This window comes from Cibotium barometz, chromosome 49 (genome assembly GCF_041138505.1).
Source record: "Cibotium barometz isolate CiBa-2024 chromosome 49, ASM4113850v1, whole genome shotgun sequence".
Lineage (NCBI taxonomy): Eukaryota > Viridiplantae > Streptophyta > Polypodiopsida > Cyatheales > Cibotiaceae > Cibotium > Cibotium barometz.
In genome coordinates this window covers 17,991,612-18,011,746 of record NC_141094.1, presented here as the reverse complement: position 1 = coordinate 18,011,746, position 20,135 = coordinate 17,991,612, and the positions used below count along the sequence as shown (strand labels likewise).

General features: G+C 46.6%; 1 protein-coding gene across 2 annotated transcripts; it reads right to left on the bottom strand.

Annotated features, from left to right (window-relative positions):
- Positions 1–807: 807 nt before the first annotated feature.
- Positions 808–19,915, bottom strand: LOC147610370 (uncharacterized). Of its 2 annotated transcripts, none has more exons than XM_086786366.1 (3): positions 19,145–19,915; positions 18,519–18,768; positions 808–3,315 (listed from the first exon to the last, which is right to left on the bottom strand). In XM_086786366.1, exons 2-3 carry the CDS (start codon positions 18,765–18,767, stop codon positions 808–810), a joined length of 2,757 nt encoding a protein of 918 aa, XP_086642492.1. In that variant the 5' UTR covers position 18,768; positions 19,145–19,915. The 2 variants fall into 2 exon arrangements, with proteins under 2 accessions (XP_086642492.1, XP_086642491.1); XM_086786365.1 differs by having other exon boundaries at positions 19,398–19,912.
- Positions 19,916–20,135: the final 220 nt, after the last annotated feature.

Here is a 20,135-nt window from a genome sequence, read left to right as displayed (position 1 = left end):
TTGATGGATGCTTGTTTGGATATGTGTGATTATAGGTTTACCTCTTGCATTAGCTTCTTCTTCTCCCACTTTTTGTGAGAGAGAACCATCGTGAAATAACTCTCTTCTTGCCTCCATTTAGGCATTGAGAGCTCTTCCTTTACCCTTTTGGTGGCAAGGAGCATTCTGGTGCGACAACGGAGTTAGAATTGAGGCATTGAGAGCTCTCCCTTCACCCTTTTGGCAAGGAACATTCCAGTGTGACAATGGAGTGAAAACACGACAGACAAGCTAGCTTTGGAAAGGCTAAGATAAGCTCTTGACTTGAACACTCGCTCTCTCTCATAATGGTTGTTTTCTAGAAGTATCACATAATGTAGCAATAGCTCTTGACTTGAACACTCGCTCTCTCTCATAATGGTTGTTTTCTAGAAGTATCACATAATGTAGCAATAGATCTACACATTCTTTGTGGCTTCTTTGGCCAATTTAGTCCCTTATCAAGTAGAGGTATGGTGATATGTAGTGAGACATTGATGTGCCCAATGCAAATTGTTCTAGGAAATTGATTTTCCAATGAATATATATGTATTGATATACATAGAATGCCATTGTGTTCCCTAGTCGTTCCCATAATTTGCGTGGACCCATCAATTGAAGCACTATTGGAAAATCAGTGTGTTGGGGGCCGTACACGGACATATGTATATATATATATATATATATATATATATATATAGAGAGAGAGAGAGAGAGAGAGAGAGAGAGAGTGTACACAGCTAGGCACATATTTACATATTTATGCGTTCGAATGCCCAGTGGTCTCCCCTACGCTACAAAAGGATCGGTGGAGGAGAAAATGGAGAAGGCAGGATCTTGTTGCAAGAACGTATTGGTGATGGGAACATTCCGATCTGATGATGGCGGCCAGCATGATGTTCCCCGACCGATTTCTACAAAGTGATCGCCCCAGATGTCGTACAAGATCACAGCTTCACGATCATGAGGATAATGTAAGTGTTGGCAGAATGGCGTTTCCTCCGCACTGCTGCAGCTACGCCGCTGCAGCTGTTGGTGGTGGCGAAGTGAAGTGGAGGAGGAGAGCGGAGTTCCGGGAGCTCGAGCATGAGGGGCGACCACGGAGGTGGAGACGAGATTGGGGCTGGACGTGGACGCGCTCATCCACTTCCTCTCAGCTTCCTCCGCCCTCGTGCCGGCCTCATGAGAAGACCTTCGGCCGGGCCCAGGAAATGTGGCAGACGCTGTCGAGGTAGCAGCTCTTGTCCTTGTTGCATTTTTACTACTGTTGCGAGCGCTCATCACCTGCTTCGTCTCTCTTGATTTTGCTAATGCTGTGGTCTCCAGAACTTTGCCACCTTGCATATTGAGCGTTCCCCTTGTTGTTGCTGCAAGTGTCGAATGGTCTCCCCGAGCAACAGGGCCATCCAAGAGTTTGCTGTGGGTAGAACGATGCCACGAAGCTGACTCGTTTTCATTTTTGTCAGACAACATTACCATGGGGTGTTTAGTGGCAGTTGTCCCGAAGCAATCCTCCACAGCTGCAGCCGTAGAATACCGTATGGATGTGCTAGAACCGGAAAACAAAGGGCTCACAGGCGAGGAAGGGGTCGACAAAGGAGAATAACTTTGACTTCGACCACTTTCTATGATCTGAGGCACGATACAACTGATGCTATTCTTTCTCCTTTTCCTTTTTTCTTTGTCTGAGAGAGCAGCCGTATGTAACACAGGCTCCACTTTTTCTAATGGCATAGGTGAGATCATTCTTTCTTTTCTCAATAAACCTACCTTAGATCTTGATAATGAGGTTCCTCCAGCTGCTGTATTCATTATTGAAGAGGGCTTGTTACACGGACGAGAATGACCAAGATTTGCTTTCTTTCCTGCCATCCTGTTGCTGAGGCTTGCAGAACTGTTCTGCTTTGAGCCAGCATCATTCCTCCTGGTGACAGTTGCCGCTGGTTCTCTTACGGTTGATATTCTTACCCTGTACTGTGGAATGTGTAATGACTTAAAACTGCCTATGCAACTCATTGCTGCATGTACAATATTAAGTGCTCTGGTGGGACTCAAAAAGTTGCCACAGTGCCTGTCCCCATCATCAGTGCAGCCAAAGTCTATGCTGACATAGATTGAAGACCTTTTGTGCACGCCCAGCCTTTTGTCATCCTGATACTGCATGCTTCCTTGACCTGCACTTTGAGAGAACCTGGATGTATTGCTTGTTGATGGCCACTGATTTGCATCTGATGTGATTGTACTTTCCTGTTTCAGCATTTTTCCAAACACTGAAAGTACAAGGAAGAGGACCACTAAACAGACCTGAAGAAACAATCTCTTGGCTTTTGAAAGTAACAGTGCCTTTTGGCAGAAAGCAAGCAGGTGTTTGGGAACATTTGCCTTGAGAGTCACAGAAAGCATGCCCGTTGAAGTTACAAGCTGAAGATATCCTTCAGTGATCCCATGTCCGAAGTCTGGCTGATACGAAACAAGAAGCTTTGCAGATTGCCCAGGTGCAAGGTGGAAACCATAGAAAGAATCTATTTTGAACCCATGAGACCCACCGTTCACTCCTGTTAGCATTAAAGAACCCACTTGCAAAGACAAATTTCCTGTATTTTTCGCTAAATTTTTTTTAGATGTGCGCTGATGGCATGCATAGTTGGCACCCCTGTCATCCAACAATTTATCAATGCGATCCATTAGTGTTTTTGGAGTGAAGGAAGGCAAAAAGCTGGAGATAAAATCCAGTTCCAATGTCTGGACAGCATCATCTCCATCAAAGAAAGTCAGGTCTGCAGAGCCCTCATATCCTTGTACTGTCATCCATTCAATCCCAGTTAGATTGTTTAGTACGATAAGGTTGCTGCTCGATGCACACTGCTCATGTGGATGAAAAATTGCATCTGTACTCTGGCGTAGTGAGACTGCCTTGGTTATAGCATCCCCTGTTATGTCGAATATTGGATTCTGCATTTGTGAGGCATTTAGGCACTTGTAATTACTAGAATCATGGCATTTTCGGGTTTCACTCTTTGGATGTCTTGGATGGCAATGCACTACAGGCATGCCCTCGCCTTGTTTGCTCATTCTTTCAGCTACAAAACTTACCAAAAGCTGCACAGAAATTCGCTTGTCACTAGGATTTCTCACTTGGATCCACAGCATATCCTTTTGGTCAACTGGAGTAACTTGAAATGCCAGCGTAAAAGCTTGAAGAACTGACGTTTGAGCTGGAATGATAGTATTGGCAGTCAACCCTCCATGCCATAATGCTTTATCGATTCCCAGAGCCCAAAGTATGTTGTCCAGAGTCTGCATCATAACGAGCTAAATAGTCATTGTTCCAGCTCAACATCATAATTAAGAAATAACGTGATTTGCAGAAGAAAATGCCCTTGATCTGGTCATGGTTTTGAAACAGAATCACATGGAGAGGTTTTTGAAAGAAAGTTCTTAAGCATGCCACATAGATAGTCTTTGCTCAAAACGACATAACGGTCTCTTTGCAAAAGCAGAAAATTTGAGTGATGTAAAAGGCGGCAAAGTGGCTTCCAACAATGGTTTCTGCAGACTCTCAGCTTATAGTAGGTCTGCGTGGGGTCTAGCTGTCTTTGGCAACCGTTGTCACAATGAAGGCACAACAGCATGGTTGCCAAGAATGGACTCTACAAGCTCTCAAACTGGTCAACTTTGCATGCATGACAAAATCTGTAACATTCACTGTGGAAGTGAGACCTGGTTCATGCTAATAATAGAACACTGATTAAGCTTCTGATTAACATTAATTACTTAAACTGCAAGTACACATAGAGAAGGCAAGATAGACCTTATCTACTGTAGATTGCCAAAAGATGAATATATTTAATGCTGAACTTGGATCTAGACTCAAACCCACACTCAAACCCACTCAAACCCAGACTCCTATCATGCTAGCGTTAATACGACATGTATGAACAAAAGGATTCCTATGCTTCAAAGCTCTATTGGGCTGGGACTTGCTGTGCTTCTTGTAATGTGAACATGCTCTAGTGTGAAACACCCACATGCATGCAACGGTGTCAGAATTGGTGCAGCGGAAGCTTTACACAGGCAGTGAGCGAGAGAGAGAAGTTGACGCAGAGAGAGAGAGAGAGAGGTTGGCGAACAACGCTTGAACTTTAGCAATGAATAGATGATAAAATACAATGGTGGGCATGGGTATTTATAGTATATACCCTCATGCTGGAAATGGCCGACCCAAATAGCATAAATTAGTTAAATAACCTATCCCTTTGTTAAGGCATGTTCCCACATGAGATACTACTTTTAACACCCTCTCTGTAGCTCATAGTGGGCATAGATGAAGAAACCAAGTCGATGCAGATGCAACCATGGACACCTCAGTACTGGCCGGATACCAAGTACACCTCGGAAAATGCACCAAACAACCTGTCTCCTCAAGGAATGCCATCTTGAGCTTCAGCTGCCACATAGAATAATGAATTGCAGACAACTCCACATCCATGATCCCCCATTCGTTGAACTGCGGACACATCACGTTAAAAAAATCCTCTGAACCTTGAACTGTCGACACACGACGCCCAAAATTTTGCTACACAATGAACCAGGAACTCATCCCATCCATAGTCTGCTTCCAATGAACTACGAACACATCACGTCCATAGATTTGTCAAGCTGTTCCATGCCACATGCATGTGCCTTGAACTCCGACACACGGGTCCAAATCACCAAAACGGGAGCACAGACTGCCCCTCTCTGCCACTCACATGCCTCTCTCTGGCTGAAGCACGTGGTAGCATCCATCCACCAAGCTAGAATGCTGGAGCATGTGCCAGTGTAGTCCTTGCCACACCGGCAGACGCCGTAGCATCCCTAGTAGAATCACTGTCATTGTCATCCTCGTCAGCTTTGCCTTTGCCTTTGTCATTCGTCGAGCCTTGAGCTTTAGCTTTGGATTTGCAATCCCGAGCCAAATGCCCTCGCTTTCTGCACTTATAACAACGGCTCCTAGACTTCTTATTGGATTCCGATGCAGCATGTGCTGATTCTACATCCTTAGGAACTCGAATCTTGCCTTGGGAAATGAGCACTGCTTCCTCCTCAATGAGAAAAGAGCTGAGATCATCAAATTCCAGCTTTTCTTTCGTGACTTGTAAGCGTAATGCCCTCGAGACCATCTCGTACTCCTCAGGCAACTTCGTAAGAACCAAGGCAGCTAACTGGGTGCTAGTTAATGCACTATTCATAGCCGATAACTGATCATGGATAACCTTGGCCTTCATTAGAAATGACTGCATAGAGGTCCCGGTTTCAAACTTGATGGAAAACAACTGGCCGAGAAGGGTTACTGCTCGCATTGTTGAGTCTCGATCAAACATTCCTGCAAGCTTTGACCACATTTCCTTGGCAGTCTTTAAAGTCTGAATGGCAGGGGAAATTTCCTTGGTGAGAGATTCTGCAATCGCCGACATTGCCTTCGCATTGTGAGCATCCCAATCCACAAGAGATTTGAGAAACTACTCCTCCTGAAGACGTGTGAACCGATTGCTATCCCTTCGGGGACGTTCCTCCGAGCCATCAACAATGTCCCATAAGCCTTTTCTGCTAAACCATAGCCTCATGATCAAGTTCCAATGCGCATAATTGTCGCCATTCAGTTTGTCGTCCTTGCTCGAACACGGGAGTCCCATCTCGAAAGCTCCGTCCACCTCTTCTCAGTCGACCCGGTCTGGCCGCTCCAAAGTTTGCCAAGCACAGAGAGCAGTAGCGTTTTTATGAAACGCTGCCCAAGCCACGTGTGTCGCTTCTTCTCCGCTGTTGTGCTGCTGTGGCCAGGTTGCGCTCTTGCCCTCACACAGGCCTTTGCTTGTGGCTGCCTTTAAAAACGCAACCAACACCCCACAGTAAAACAGTTTCAGCGCCGCCACGACCTTCCCTATCAGGCCTCCCACGCACGATGTACCAGTCCTGTACGCCCCTCAGCGCTGCAGCAGCCACCTTCTCCAACTCCTCCGTGTGCCCAAGAATCAACGAGCACATAGCTCTGATACCATGTCAGAATTGGTGCAGCGGAAGCTTTACACAGGCAGTGAGCGAGAGAGAGAAGTTGACGCAGAGAGAGAGAGAGAGAGAGAGGTTGGCGAACAACGCTTGAACTTTAGCAATGAATAGATGATAAAATACAATGGTGGGCATGGGTATTTATACCCTCATGCTGGAAATGGCCGACCCAAATAGCATAAATTAGTTAAATAACCTATCCCTTTGTTAAGGCATGTTCCCACATGAGATACTACTTTTAACAACGGTTCACAACTGTCATGCAACTACTCGTCTCTATTAATGGCTGTAACCTCCAATGTCTAATCTAATCAAGTGTATTATGAATGAATTGTGAATTCACCTCTCTCTTCTTGTCTCTCTGTGCAATGTCTCTGTGAGTTCTACCTCTGTGTTTATGGCGTTTATCCTCAACCTTCTGAGGCTTCTTGCTTGCTGCCGACTGCTCATAAGACCATGACCTAGCCTTGCTAATGTCCTAAGTGCTGTTTAAACCAGGGAATATGCTAAATATGCTGAGGTTTATGCCATGGCACGGACGTGCATGTGACAATTTGGGTGGTATGGGACGTTTGGACAGAAGGCGAGAAGTAAGTGGGCTTGAGGGAGAGGGTTGGTGTGGTTGGATCTGTGGGAGTTTTGCAAAGACTCCATGAGAAAAAAGCAGAGGGAAAGGCATCATGCTTCTTGTTGCTTTTTTGAGTTTATGTGCAAGGAATTTGTTTATCGTAACTCCTTAAGTGAGTGCCTGATATTATGTGCTTTTTGGCTTTTACTTATGCTCTGAATTTCTTCTACTGTTAGGGTTATGCAGGAGCTGGTCGCCATATTCCTGTGTGTTGATATACATGGATATGGGACTGACCTTAGCTCTTTGCAGGGAACCCTTTTGGTCACCAAGAAGAGGGAATGAAGGAGAGTATATGAAGCAAGCATGTACGCTGGTTTTGGCATGGCAGGGACTGTGCCCTGAATCTAAGGCCTTGGAGCTGGGCTGGGGAGAAGGCAAGTGAGGGGTGAGACCCCGCAAGGAAAAATACGCGATGACGCGCTCGACGGCCGATGGAGCCAAGTTATGTGGTGAGACGGGTGGAAGGGTTGCCTCGCGGCCCCAATGTCCGAGTCCCGATCCTTCGGGCTTGATACCACTTGGTATCAGAGCATGGTTCGTTTGGGAAGCCTGTGAGGGGCGTGTAATGTCAGGACAGCAAAAACGACAGAAACGTCATAAACGGCAAGTCGAGTGGTGACTATGTGACGGCCACGAGCCGATGGCACGAAAAGTTGCCAATTGAGATTTGAGCCTCAAGATGAAGGAATTTGCCCATGGTTACATATACCTATCTCGAGCAATGGGATGCAAGGTATAGGATGGCGTGATCGGCTAAACCTGCCGCTGGGACCCTAGGTTGCAGATGCAGGGGTGTCAAAAACAACATAGCTGCTGACGGGGCCGAACGATGGAATCTGGGGACGTGCTATATATGAAAAATGATGAGTTTTCCGAGTAGATCACAATGATGCAGTCTATTTGGAGAGATTCCATAGTTGACCGACCCAGTATATGGCCAGCGGAATGTTGGGTTGAATGCAAGGTAAGGTATCCGGGTGCAAGTCCAGCTGATGATGTTGGCACGGGCTTGAGTGGTCCAAACACACTTGAGCATATTAGAGATACATGCAACTTGATCTTGGTGGGGCTGACAGCCCTTCAAGCAAGAAGAACAATGCGCTTGGGATCTCACAGAGTAACCACCTTGGAAGGTGACACTTTGAAAAAAAACGGAGAAGGCAGGCAATGAAGATAAAGTGGCACATTATGGACCAGCAAGCACCCAAGATTGGGACCGTGGACTAAAAGCCACGACAAGGTTAAAGAGATGCAAGCAAAGGGGCCACGCATGCAACCACCACATCGGTTATGGGGCTGGGTTTGCTTGTGCTAAGAACTTGATGCGGCGGAATGGGATGTCGTGTTGGTGTGGTGCCCAAGAAAGGAGCAGAGTGCAAGCCGCCAAGCCAAATCATTTGGGAGAATGTATGCGGCAAGATGCCCACAAGCGGCAAGACGTTCACTAAGGCTATGATGTGCCTTGTGGCAATGCATCACGATGCAAAAGGGTTAGGCTAGAGGAGATGAAGCCCCTTCAAATCACAAAAGGATCAACTCTTGGGTGAACCTAGCACAATGGAAGCCCACACTCCTTCACAGTGCAAAGCACGGTTAGACCGGAGGAGCTGAAGCCCTTTCCAGATCATCCAGGATCACTTCGGGTGGAGCAAGCATGCGAATCCCTTTTCTCCTTCACAGTGCGTTGACGAGGCGGAGCCCTCATAGGTTGACAAGTCAGGCAAGTAAAGCTGGCAAAAAGAGGCAACACCCAAGTGGCCGTGCAGCCTAGAAGAGGCACACCAGGCTGCACCATCGAAGACCGCTCGGGTGAGGGTTAAGTCCAAAGAAAGCACCGAGAGCCCCAGGCTATGAAGGCTACAAAGAGCAGCACCGGACCAAGAGTGGTCCAACCAATTGGCCATGCAGCCCAGTAGAGGCGCATGAGGCTGCACCATCGAGGACACCGCTCGGGTGAGGGTAAGACCAAGGATGGCACCAAGAGCCCCGGGCCTTCAAGGCTGTAGAGAGCAGCACACCTTACCAAGAGAGGTCCACTCCAGTGGCCGTGTAGCTCAACAGAGGCACATGAAGCCGCAACAATAAAGCAGCACCAAATAAGATAGCACTCAGGTGACAAAAGCCCCGGGTCATGGAAGTCAATAAAGAGCAGAGCCGGACCAAGCAGTGGTCCAACCAAGCGGCCGTGCGGCCCAACAAGAGGTGCACAAGGTCACACCAACCGGGAACACCCGTGGGTTCTAAGGTGTCACAAACACTTTGGGGCCCATGACGTCCCAAGCTGGAGAAATCCGGGGAGAGTGAAGTTCCTTTGAGAGACAAGTGTCAAATCAAGTCAACAAGGGCTACAAGGCATAGAGTTGTATGACTTTGGAAAACAGGTTTGATGAAGGCGAGTACATGGAAACTTCCAAGTGCAAGACAAGGCATAGTTACAAGGGACGGGGGACGGTAACGGGGGACGGGGACGGGGGACGGCCATATGTAGGGAATGGGGACGGGGGTAGGAACGGCACTTAAAAATTACTTTGTCAGTACCACCCACTCGCCTACACGGGCAAAGCTTGCATGTCCGTGGCTATGCACCACCTCCATGAGGGGATGGGGTGTGATTGACCTCATCCCACCATGTCCATCCCATCGTCCTTGTACGGGTAGTTGGAACTTGAAGAGCCACTACCACGAGGAGGATGCCATGGATGATGGATGCCTCCTTGTCACTTGATAGCTTGAGAGAGAGAGAGAGAGAGAGAGAGAGTGAGTGAAAAGCCTTAAAAGTTGAGGGAGAACTTGAGAAGTTGAGTGTGAGAGTGGGTGGGGGTGTGTGTGTGTGTGTGAAGCTTGAGAGAGTGTGTGTGAGGGAGAGAGTGTGTCTTGAGAGGCTACAGCTTGCTTGTGTGAGAGCTTGAAACTTGAGACCTTGGCCCTTGAGGCTTGCCACTTGAGGGAGAGAGAGTGTGTGTGTGTGTCTTCTTATAGGGAGGGAGGCAAGAGAGAGGCCAAGGCCCAAAGCCTCAAAGGCTCAAGGCCTATGGGCCAAGGCTAAAGGCCCATGAAAAGCCCCTCCCAAACGGTCAAAAAAAAGGTCAAAAATGTGACCATTGCCCAAACAGTAACCTGCGGCGTTCCCATGCAGCCGTCCCCCACAACCTCCCCTCCTGGATCCGTCCCCGGAACGTCGTCCCTTGTGAGGGACACCCAACTGGGGACGTCCGTCTGTCCCCGTCCCCCAGTGTTCTTGGGACGGCCTCCCCCCCGTCATTCCAAGGGTCCATCCCCTCCGTCCCCTGTGATTATGAGACAAGGACCATAGTGCCGGGCACAAGCACCATGGCCTTGGAAAGCAACATGCAAACGCTCAAGTGCAGGACATGGACCGTAGTGCTGGACACATAGCACTGTGTGTGAGAGGGTGAACAGGTATAGCTGGAGTTGAACAGGTGGACCTAAGTTGTTTAGCTCCACCAAGAGGAACAGAAGATGGAAACAGCTATTTGTGCAAAGTGGCAGTTGTTTAGGTAGTTGGGTGAGGCAAAGTGGCAGTCATTTCACTGAAGTCCAAAGGGAGACTTGGTCCAGGTAACCCAAAGATGGAAACAGTTGGATGTGCAAGTGGCAGTGTGCATGCAGTTGGGTGGGACAGAGTGGCAGCTGGCTCACTGAAGTTCGAAGGGGACTTGGTTGTGGAAAGCACTCAAATCCAGCCAAAGGATGAAGAGGGTGCAAAGTAGGAGGGTATAGCTCAAGATGATGTTCAAGCAGGTGATATTTGGGACTAAGGGGACTAAGCAGAGCTTGTTGGAATGGCATCAAAGAAGATTGGAATCTTCATTGTACGGCAAGACACACTCAAAACGTAAAGGTTCAAGGTGATGGTGCAGAGTGAGGAAACAAAGATCTTGTGTAGGTTGTCATGGTGTCATGGTGTAGGTAGCCTGAGCAGACTCAAGTGGACAGACTTTGCACCTTGGTGAACAGGAACAGGTATATCTAGACATGAAGGTCAAGACCTCTTGAGCAAGTTAAGGAATAGGGTGGCTGAAGCATGGCAAGGCATATCTTGGAGTAAGACAAGCTAGAGCACTCGGTCAAAATGAACCAAAGCCAAAGAAAAGGTTTGAATGCCAAAAGAAACGCGGTGGTTTCACTTGGAGTCAGGTGGGGCCAAAGGCACTTTTGTCAAAGAGGACTAATGCACCTATGTACCACATGTTGATTAGGGCAGAGAGGTCCAAGGCAACCAAGTGCAAGGTTAGAGTGGGCACACGATGGGGCAAACCAAGCTAGTGTCAGTAAGGTTGGGTAACTCTTGTCCATGAAGATTTTGCACACAGGGCTCAAGGGGCAAAGCCGAGCAACAGGCTCACAACAAAGCTCCAAAAGGAATGTGAAGTTACACTTGAAGAAAGATGTTGCAACCAAGTTGGCATCAACTCGGCAGACAAGTCTCTACTTCCATGAAGACTTATGCATTCCGAGCAAAGCTTTTTTTTGAAGGTAATCACTCTAACCTGGCTCATACAGAAGCTTCGGCGAGACCACGCAGTCAATCCCACAAAATTTTGGGGGATTCGGGGGGACTCTCAAGCAGGGGCTTGAAGTCCGGGCCAAAAGATTGAAGAAAAATAAAAAAAATGCACAGTTCTTCTTTGTAATGGGTTAGACATTGACTTTGCTCATGGCTCTAAAAAGCAAGGTTAAGACCTCCCATGTTTGTTTACCTTAGTTGCACGTAGGCACATGGATCATAATTGAACTCACCCTAGTTTCGAAATCAATTGACGAGGGTGTCAATTCCATAAAGGGGGGGTGTATGTGACGGTTGGGATTCCTATCCAAGACCCCATGGCGCTTTGGGGGTATGTGCCTGTGCCGAATATTATGCATCTATATAGGGATGAGGTGCAAGAGAGAGGCATAGCATAGACTCATACCTAGGCACACATAGACTCACCCACGCATCTGGTAGGCACGTCAGGTTTCCTGTGTTGCGGTGGGGTAAATGGTGCCAAGTGCCCTAGGGGTTGCCCTCCCCACCTTGCCGGCGAGATCGCCGATGCGGAAACGGAACCGACGGAAGGAAACGGTGGAAATGGCGGAGCCGTGGGCCGGCCAGCCATGCCGTGCCGATGGGCCGAGACGTGGCCGGGCCGGCGGGAACATGGAACCGTCACAGATGGAAAGCCTTGAGTCTAAGGACGTGGGGGCAGAAGGCAAGTGAAGGGCGAGACCCCGCAAGGAAAAACGCGTGATGACGCGCTCGACGACTGATGGAGCCAAGTTATGTGGTGAGACGGTTGGAAGGGTCGACTCGCGGTCCTGATGTTCGAGTCCTGATCCTTCGGGCTTGTGATAGGCTGCAGGGGGTGGATACAAGCACACACTAGAAGATACTAGTTTGGTGCTTATATAGCATGAAAAGTGTTGGCGCTGCCTTGAAATGGACATGTGGTACTTTTAAACTTAGAAACACGATGATGTGGAGCTTTTTGAGGAGTGTTTATTGGAGATGCCTTTTTTGGAGTGCGTGGTCACTCTATGCATTGAATTCTCTGAAGTCGGCCAGGGATAATGCTTTTTGATGCCCCCAAACTGCATACTTTGGTGTTTCCTACTTGTGCATCCCTTCCCTCATCAACTCTCACCTATCATAAGTACTCATCCCACCATCTATTGCTCATACACTTTCTACAGGTGCTTTCTTTTCTGAACTGAATTATGGCTGAGTATATGGACACCTCAATCTCGTATGTGGAGGTACATGGAACCTCCCCGACCTCTCCCACAGAGACTCAACCTGGGGTAGCTACCGTACCTGCTACTGCTGTACAAGGTGGTGACATGGTTCAACCCAATATACCACAAATATTCCCTCATTATGTGGGACAGCCCTCACCGGCAGTGTGGATCTCAACTTTCTTCAACCTTTTTCTCAGTTTGCTGCTCCGTATTCTCAACATACGGGCTATATGCAACCTCATCTACCTACTGGACAACCATCACCTACTCCTCAACGTCCTGCATCTCCTTTTGTGGATTCTTTGTACTCCAATGTTCATGATTTTTAGAGACAATTGGCACAGCTACGCTCCCAGGCTCCCCAAGATCCAGCTAATAATCCTCCTCCTCTGCAGGTTTCCTTCCACTAGGACCTTTTCTCCGGTGAGGAGTGTGAGGAACTTTACTTGGGTAGCTGGCTTGGGAAGTGGACTGCTTTTTTGATCTGTACAAATACTCAGCGCATTAGTCGGATTCAAATCATGCTTTAGCGTAAAGCGTTCGCCTAGTGGAAGGACCTCCGTACGAAGCCAACTATGTGGGCTGATTTTCAGCATGTGTTTAAGACACAATTCATTCTCTATAAACAAGATAGACAACTTTCGCTGATTGTTTAAATTGGAGATGGGAAAGAAGAGCCTGGATAACTATTCCCAAAAATTTAAAGACGTGGTGAACCATTGTAAGGCACTTGAGGAGCCACATGTGTGGGTTTACATGTTATTCTTATTCGGCCTTCCACCACATTATCAGAATGAGGTCCTTCAGAACCTATTCATTCTCTCGATGACATCTACCGCTATGCCAAAATTTTTGATGATACCCTTGCTGTTAAAAGAGGTGGTGAGCCTGCAGGTGACACCTCATGCAAGAGCCAAATATCCTTTAAAGACAAAGCGAGGGCATGTTCCAGCATCCCAGGAGGCTCAGCCATCACGACGCAATCCCAAGAAGTGCTCTAGATGCAAGAGAAAGTTTGTGCCTCATATCGAGGAATTGGTGGCAAAGGCGTGGAAGGATAACCTGTGCTTCGAGTGCAACCAACCCGGCCATCACTACAAGGATTGTCTAAAGAAGAAGTCTTTGGGGGGTAAGACCTTGGTACATATTATAGAACTGCAAGGTAACTCTTTGATCTCTTCTGTTGAAATTCATCATCTAGACAGAAGTAGTTGCCAGGGATGTTAGATTAGTGAGTTTGCCTTTGGTTCGCATGATCTCCTCCAAGCTGAGGGGGGATCTATAGGTGGCCATCAGGTGCGGATTCTATTTGACAATGGATCTATCAGGATTTTATTTCTTCATATTTGGTGTAGGCACTCCGGCTATTGACGGAGGTAAGTGACCACCGTTATGTGGTTAACCTTGCTTGGGGTACAGACATATAGACGTGGAAGTGTGGGATCGAATGGTGCCCAAGCCGGATGTCGAGATTCAGGACTACCGGGAGGCTTTGGACTTCCACATCATGAACCTTGATAGGGTGGACATGATCTTGGAAATGTCCTGGTTTTTCCACAAAAGTGAGACAATGATGTTGGATTATCAATTTATCGGTCTCATAGGCTCTCATTTGTTCATAACACAGAATTGTATATAATCTGAGGTGACGTCTCCCGTGGGTTTTGTGATGTATTTCTAAGTGAGTTACTAGATGATCCGCCATCCGAGAGGGGTGTTGATCATGCGATTGAGCAATTGCCTGGTAGTAATCCCATCTACCGGCAACCTTATCGGTTCAGCCAGAAGGAGGACAAGATTGCTTGGCAACTGCAAAGGTTTTGTTCGGTCTAGTAACTCTCCATGGGGCACTCCTGTTCTCCTGTCTCAGAAGAAAGATGGTAGCATGCGCTTCTGAGTAGATTACAAAGGCTTGAATAAACTCACTGTGTAATATGTAGCGGAAGTCTTTGTATTGGAGGATCCTGTCGCACAAATGCTCACACCGTCTTCTGTATCCTGAGTTTCGTGAGTTTAGCAATCCACTTTAATACTTCAAACTTTAAAGAGATGAGAGAGAGAGATATGAGAACTGTACACCAGATTGGGTCCTGAATTAGCCACTAAAGGGTACCCTATCCCGATAACGAGATAGTATTTGCTTTATTACTTTAGAGAGAATGACTGTGGACTGTAGATAATGAAAGAGTGCACAGAGCGGAAGCAGAGTGGCACTAGAATGTGCTGAACAGAGAGTGCAAGAGAGAGAGAGATGGAGCAAACTATGCTGAATATACTGAAGCAAAACAGTCCCAAGCAAGAGACACCGATAGTCTCATAAGTGAGGGAGCAAAATATGTACAAGACTGAATGAAACAAGAGAGGCCAGCCCCACCTATTTATAGGTGAGGAGGGCTGGCCGACTGGAGTTGAATATGCTAGCCGACTGGAGCATATGAGCTGGCCGACTGGTAAAATACCAAAAGGGCTGGGAAAAATCCGAGAAAAATATGTAAAATAGGAGTGGCCAGCCCACAATCAAGGGCCATACAAATGGGACCAAAAGGACACTAGAAATGGGCAAAAACTGGGGATGAATGTGCTAACACCCCCTCTCAGCACCAGATGCTGAACATAACTCCGAGAAGCGGAAGAAGTCGTCCTCTTCAAAGACAAAAGAAAGCAGCAATAACAGGTACCAGGAAAGCTCCACAAGCAATCTCCACAGCAACTCAGCTACAAAAGTAACATAACAAGCTGCTAGGTATACTGTTCTTCTAGAAGATATCAACCATGAAGGTTGCATCGTGCTGCTCCAAATATCGGTGCCAAAACCAAATATAAACACAGTGTCACAAGAATCCCTAGAAGCCTGTAGCTCCAAGAAGATAATACGCTCAAAAGAAATAGAGTCCATATGCTCCAACTCTGTACCAAGAGTAGCCAAATGCTGTATAATAGCACCCTCCTATCCAAATCCCAATCCTTCAATCCTTGGAAGTACCACTGTGCCCCAGGCACGGCCACGAACACACCTGACCACAATCCAAAATCCTCACACTCACAGAGTAAGGGAAGTAGGAACATTCATAGTAGTGGTAATTGAAGTAGTAGTAGCCTCTTCAATAGCATCACACAGCGTAGAAGCAGGCTCCTCCATAGAAGGCAACAGGGACCAGCAACACATCCTGGTCAGTGGCTGACGAAGAAAGAATCGGAGACGAAGCAATAGGAGAAAAATCCCCCTCAGAAGCTGTGAGTAAAGATAGCCCACTGTCTTCCTCAAAAACATTACCAGAGATATCATCCTGGCAAGGAGAAGCATGCACAGAAACTGAAGGCAGGGCAACAAGAGAAACAAACTCCTCAGATGCAATGAGAAAAACTGGCCCAATATCCTTCGCTGTAGGAAGATCTCCAAAAGAAGTATCCACAAAATCACTGGCTAGCACCCAGTAGCAAAAAGCATCTGCCGATCATTGGCATCACCATACAGGTCACAAAGCAACTGCCGCACATAGAAGGTAGAAGCATCATCAGGAGCATAGATGAAGTGTTGAAGAACCGACTCCTGACAATTCAAGAGGAGAAAGCCATAGATCTGTCCGTCAGTCTTCCTCCACCGACACACATCCTCCGCAGAGGCAAGGTCCGGCAAGCCCCGATTCTTGTACGAGAGAAACTCCAAACCATACTCCTTGAGAATAGAAGTAACCTGCAACTTCCAACTGTAGCCGGCTCTGTTATGTGCAGAAACGCAGAGATTCTATGCTGTTTGGGCCTGTTAAGGTGCTGTCTGGCTGCGCCTATGATCTGATTGGCTGTGCTTGGGTCTGCAATGGACTGTAGAGCTGCTGGGCTGCTGTGTAAGACTACTGAAGGGCTGTGTTGAACTGCAGTGGATGCTGAAAGCAAAAACGCAAGCTTTAAGAGGGTTGAGAAGCTGACGCAGAAGCTCCAGAAGGGATTGGATTAGTCTAGGCTGAAGGCGGGGATGCTCCTAAGGCTGAGGATGAAGGCGCCTAGCTTCTGAAGACTGAATCAATGTCTAAGCCCTATGCAAGCCTATTTATACTAACTAGGGGCTGGTCAAGTTGGTTGGTCATTTATTTAATAAAGTTTATATTTATAAATGACATTAAATGCTAAATAAATACCATAAAATATGGGAAAAATACCAGATAAATCCTAGTAAATTCCCTAAGGCTCTAGGATGTTCTAAATGATGCACAGGCATATGAATGCATATTATGTAGGATGCAGAGTGCTTTCTGATGCAAACCCTAGGCTTCTACTAACTCTACATGCATGAATGATTCTCTCCAAGTGGGTTAAGGGACTTGACTGACTGGCTGACTGACCTGCTAAGGCTGAGGAATGACCTACATAGCTCGTGCCTGACTTATCCTGGACTGAGGATGTACAATGGGGTCACGGTGTACGACAAATATCATCCTACTAGGTTCTAATAATGTACAAATGTTGCACTGCTGATGATGAGCCAGTTTGTCACCATGCACTGAGTGCAGAGTGCATGTGATACACTGTCAAGAACATGTATCCTTTGCCGAGGATGGATGGCCTGGTAGATCGTCTTCAAGGTGCTAAGTATTTCACAAAAATTAATTTACGATCAAGCTATCAACAAATAAGGATTAAATCCGAGGACATGCCTAAGATTGCCTTTCAGCCGTGCTATGGCCACTACGAGTTTTTGGTCCTACCTTTTGGGTTGACCGATGCTCCTGCTACTTTTCAGCAAATGATAAAGGATTTGTTACATCCATATTTGGGAAAGTGGATTGTTGTCTTCTTGGATGACATACTGATTTATAGTAGGTCATTGAAAGAGCACATACAACATCTTAGAGTCGTCTTAGATATTTAGACGAGAAAAGTTGTATGCAAAGGAGTCCAAGTGTGATTTCTTCAAGCAGGAGCTCTTGTATCTGGGTTACATCATCTTTGTTGATGGTGCGAGGATTGATCCAGATAAGGTTTGATAGGTCTTGGAATGGCTGATTAGGTAGGTGAAATAATTTCTTGGTTTCACTAGCTTTTCAGGAGTTTCATCAAGGCTTATGTCAGAATTGCTACCCCTTGGACTCAACTTTTAAAGGGGGTGAGAAGCAAGGAGGGCATCGAGGCTTATGTCAGAATTACTACCCCTTTGACTCAACTTTTAAAGGGGATGAGAAACAAGAAGGGCAAAATAAGTCCTCCGGTGGTTTGGAGTGACAAGTTAGATCGGTGTTTCAGAGCACTGAAGGAGCTTGTCACCTCAACACCTATGTTGCAAGTTGTGGATTCTAATAAACCTTTTGTGGTTGAAATAGATGCCAGTGATTATGCAATAGGTGTTGCCTTGTTCCAGGCTGGGAGATCCATAGCCTTTGAAAGCAAGAAGCTTTTAGATGCACAGATGAGGTATCCTACCCACGAAAAGGAGATTTTCGTTGTTATCCATGCAATGAAAATTTGGAGACACTATTTATATGCGCCTTGATTTGTTGTATGGACAGATCACCACACGTTGAAGAATATTTGTGATCAACTGGACCTGAAGGGTCGTGAAGCTAGATGGGTTAACCTAATGCGGGAGTTTGACTTTGAGATCTGTTACCGTAAGGGAGCGACTAATTGGGTTGTTGATGCCCTCACCAAGATCCTTGAGGTCAATGCTATCTATTTTATTGAGATAACAAGTGACTTCTATCTATCTCTTAAAGGGCGTTGCCAACATGATTTCCATTTTGGTCGAATTTGGCAATTAAACCTGGTCGGTTGCAGCCCATGAGATCCGAGTGTTCCAAACACTTCGATGAGTGCTATTGAGGAAAAGATATTGGAAAAGTATTCCATTAGAGGTGGATTACTATTCAAGGATGGGAAGGTTTGTGTGCCTAGTGATCTAGACGTTGAAACTTTCATACTACATGAGTGCCATGCCGCACTAGTGTGGGCACCTGGGCATACATAGAACCTTGGCCTTGGTTGGCTGGAATTTCCATTGGCCATGGATGTCTGTAGGATTGCTCTTTCTCCATTCTTTTGCAAAAAGAGTGATTTCCTGATTATCCTGAATGATTGGTGTAGTATTAGATACCTGAGCCCTGGTTGTTGGTCGTTCTTTTTTATCCTCTCTTATTAAGTTTTCCAAGATAATACAGGGTGATGAATGTCCATCCAGCTTTGCTGACATAAACAAAGAGTCCCACTTCTCTATGTGCTCTTTTGGATTGTCACCGCTCACTAACAAAGGAATGCACAAGGTCAATAGAACAAGGTAGCAGAATTGGCTTGCACTCTTGAAGTTCACTCGATATAGCTTGCAATAACCATGCGTAAGATGCATCCTGCGAATAAGAAATCTCAAGGTAATCAAGATAAACTCATGGCTATGTAATCAACAGAAATAATTGCAAGGGGATCCAATACTACACTTAAAAGTGCACCAAAATTTACTCGATCGTTGCTGAGAAAGATGAAAGTAACATCAGGTTACATTTTGACCTTCTCATTTCAGAAGTGCAATTGAAATGATTTGATTCAATTGTACTGGTAAATAATAAGTTCTTATGAAAGAACAGTGAGTTGGGTGTGTAGAATAGAGATGAACATAAGCTCTGTTTCTCTCTCTCTCTCTCTCTCTCTCTCTCTCTCTCTCTCTCACACACACACACACACACACACACACACACACAAAAGAAAGAGCCTTGGAGTAAAAATTACTTGGAGGAAAGAGGGTGGAACAAAAGCAGGATTTCTTTGAATTGTTGGATTGCTTTCCTGCCAAGTTCAGAGAAGATTCTTTCCGAAAGCTTAGAGAAGATTCTATGCAATCCTTAGAGGAGATTCTATCCAAGTTGTTGGGTTCAGGAAAGAACTTATTAAGCCTATAGGAGATTCCATTTTTTGTGAATCAGGAAGAACACAAGGGGAGTTTGACACCTAATGTGATGAGAAAAAGAGTTTACTAGGGTACCCATTCGGAAAGATCCTTGAGTGCATGAAGTCAGATCTTGCTTGTGTCGAAGCCCTGAGCTTAGCGAACGTCGAAGAAATGCCCATCGTGGTGAGGTCTGATGGTGCAGAGCGAGAGTTCTGCTGGAGGGCCTAAGAAGCGCGAACTAATTAAGGGCGGTGGGAGGGGGCGATGGGTAGCTATAGTGGTGAGAGAGCGAAAACTCTCTTGTACGAACGAGGTGCACTACCGCACGAGAAGAAGCCTGAAAGTAAGGATGCAACTAGCGGCTGTTGCAGGAGATAGCTAACTTAGAGCCTGTGTGGGGCAAAAGGGCGGGCTTGTCGTGGTGAGGAAGAAGGGGGCAGGCGGTACTTCGTTAGAGAGAGAGAGAGAGAGAGAGAGAGAGAGAATATGGGCATTGGAGGTGTGGCGACGACGAGGGCAGCAGCGTCAAGCAGAAGAGGCTACAGGTCTGTCTCGTTGCCACGCCATTGCTGGAAGAAGAAGAGGAGGAGATGCGCACGCAGCACGCGCGTGGAATCTTTCCCGGTACGACCCGTTAATTATATCCTTCCAGTTACAACCGTACTGCTTTTACTAACTACTAGCACATCAACCAATCAAAATCAAGAGAGGAATCTAAGGGGCTTTACACTGTAGAGGGTCTTAGGACACAAGTAGGGCCATTCACCAAGTTGGGCGGGATAGATTTTTATAAGCGAGATCCTTTACCTTTTCTAACGGATTCCTGGACTA

What these genes read in the sequence shown, in the direction of transcription:
- LOC147610370 (XM_086786365.1), bottom strand. Translation starts at nt 19,483, where the DNA reads ATGGGCATTTCTTCGACGTTCGCTAAGCTCAGGGCTTCGACACAAGCA. An exon ending in TCAAGGATCTTTCCGAATGG is followed by an intron (nt 18,769 to 19,397) that starts GTACCCTAGTAA and finishes TCTTATTCGCAG; the next exon opens with GATGCATCTTACGCATGGTT. An exon ending in GACCAACAACCAGGGCTCAG is followed by an intron (nt 3,316 to 18,518) that starts GTATCTAATACT and finishes GTTATGATGCAG; the next exon opens with ACTCTGGACAACATACTTTG.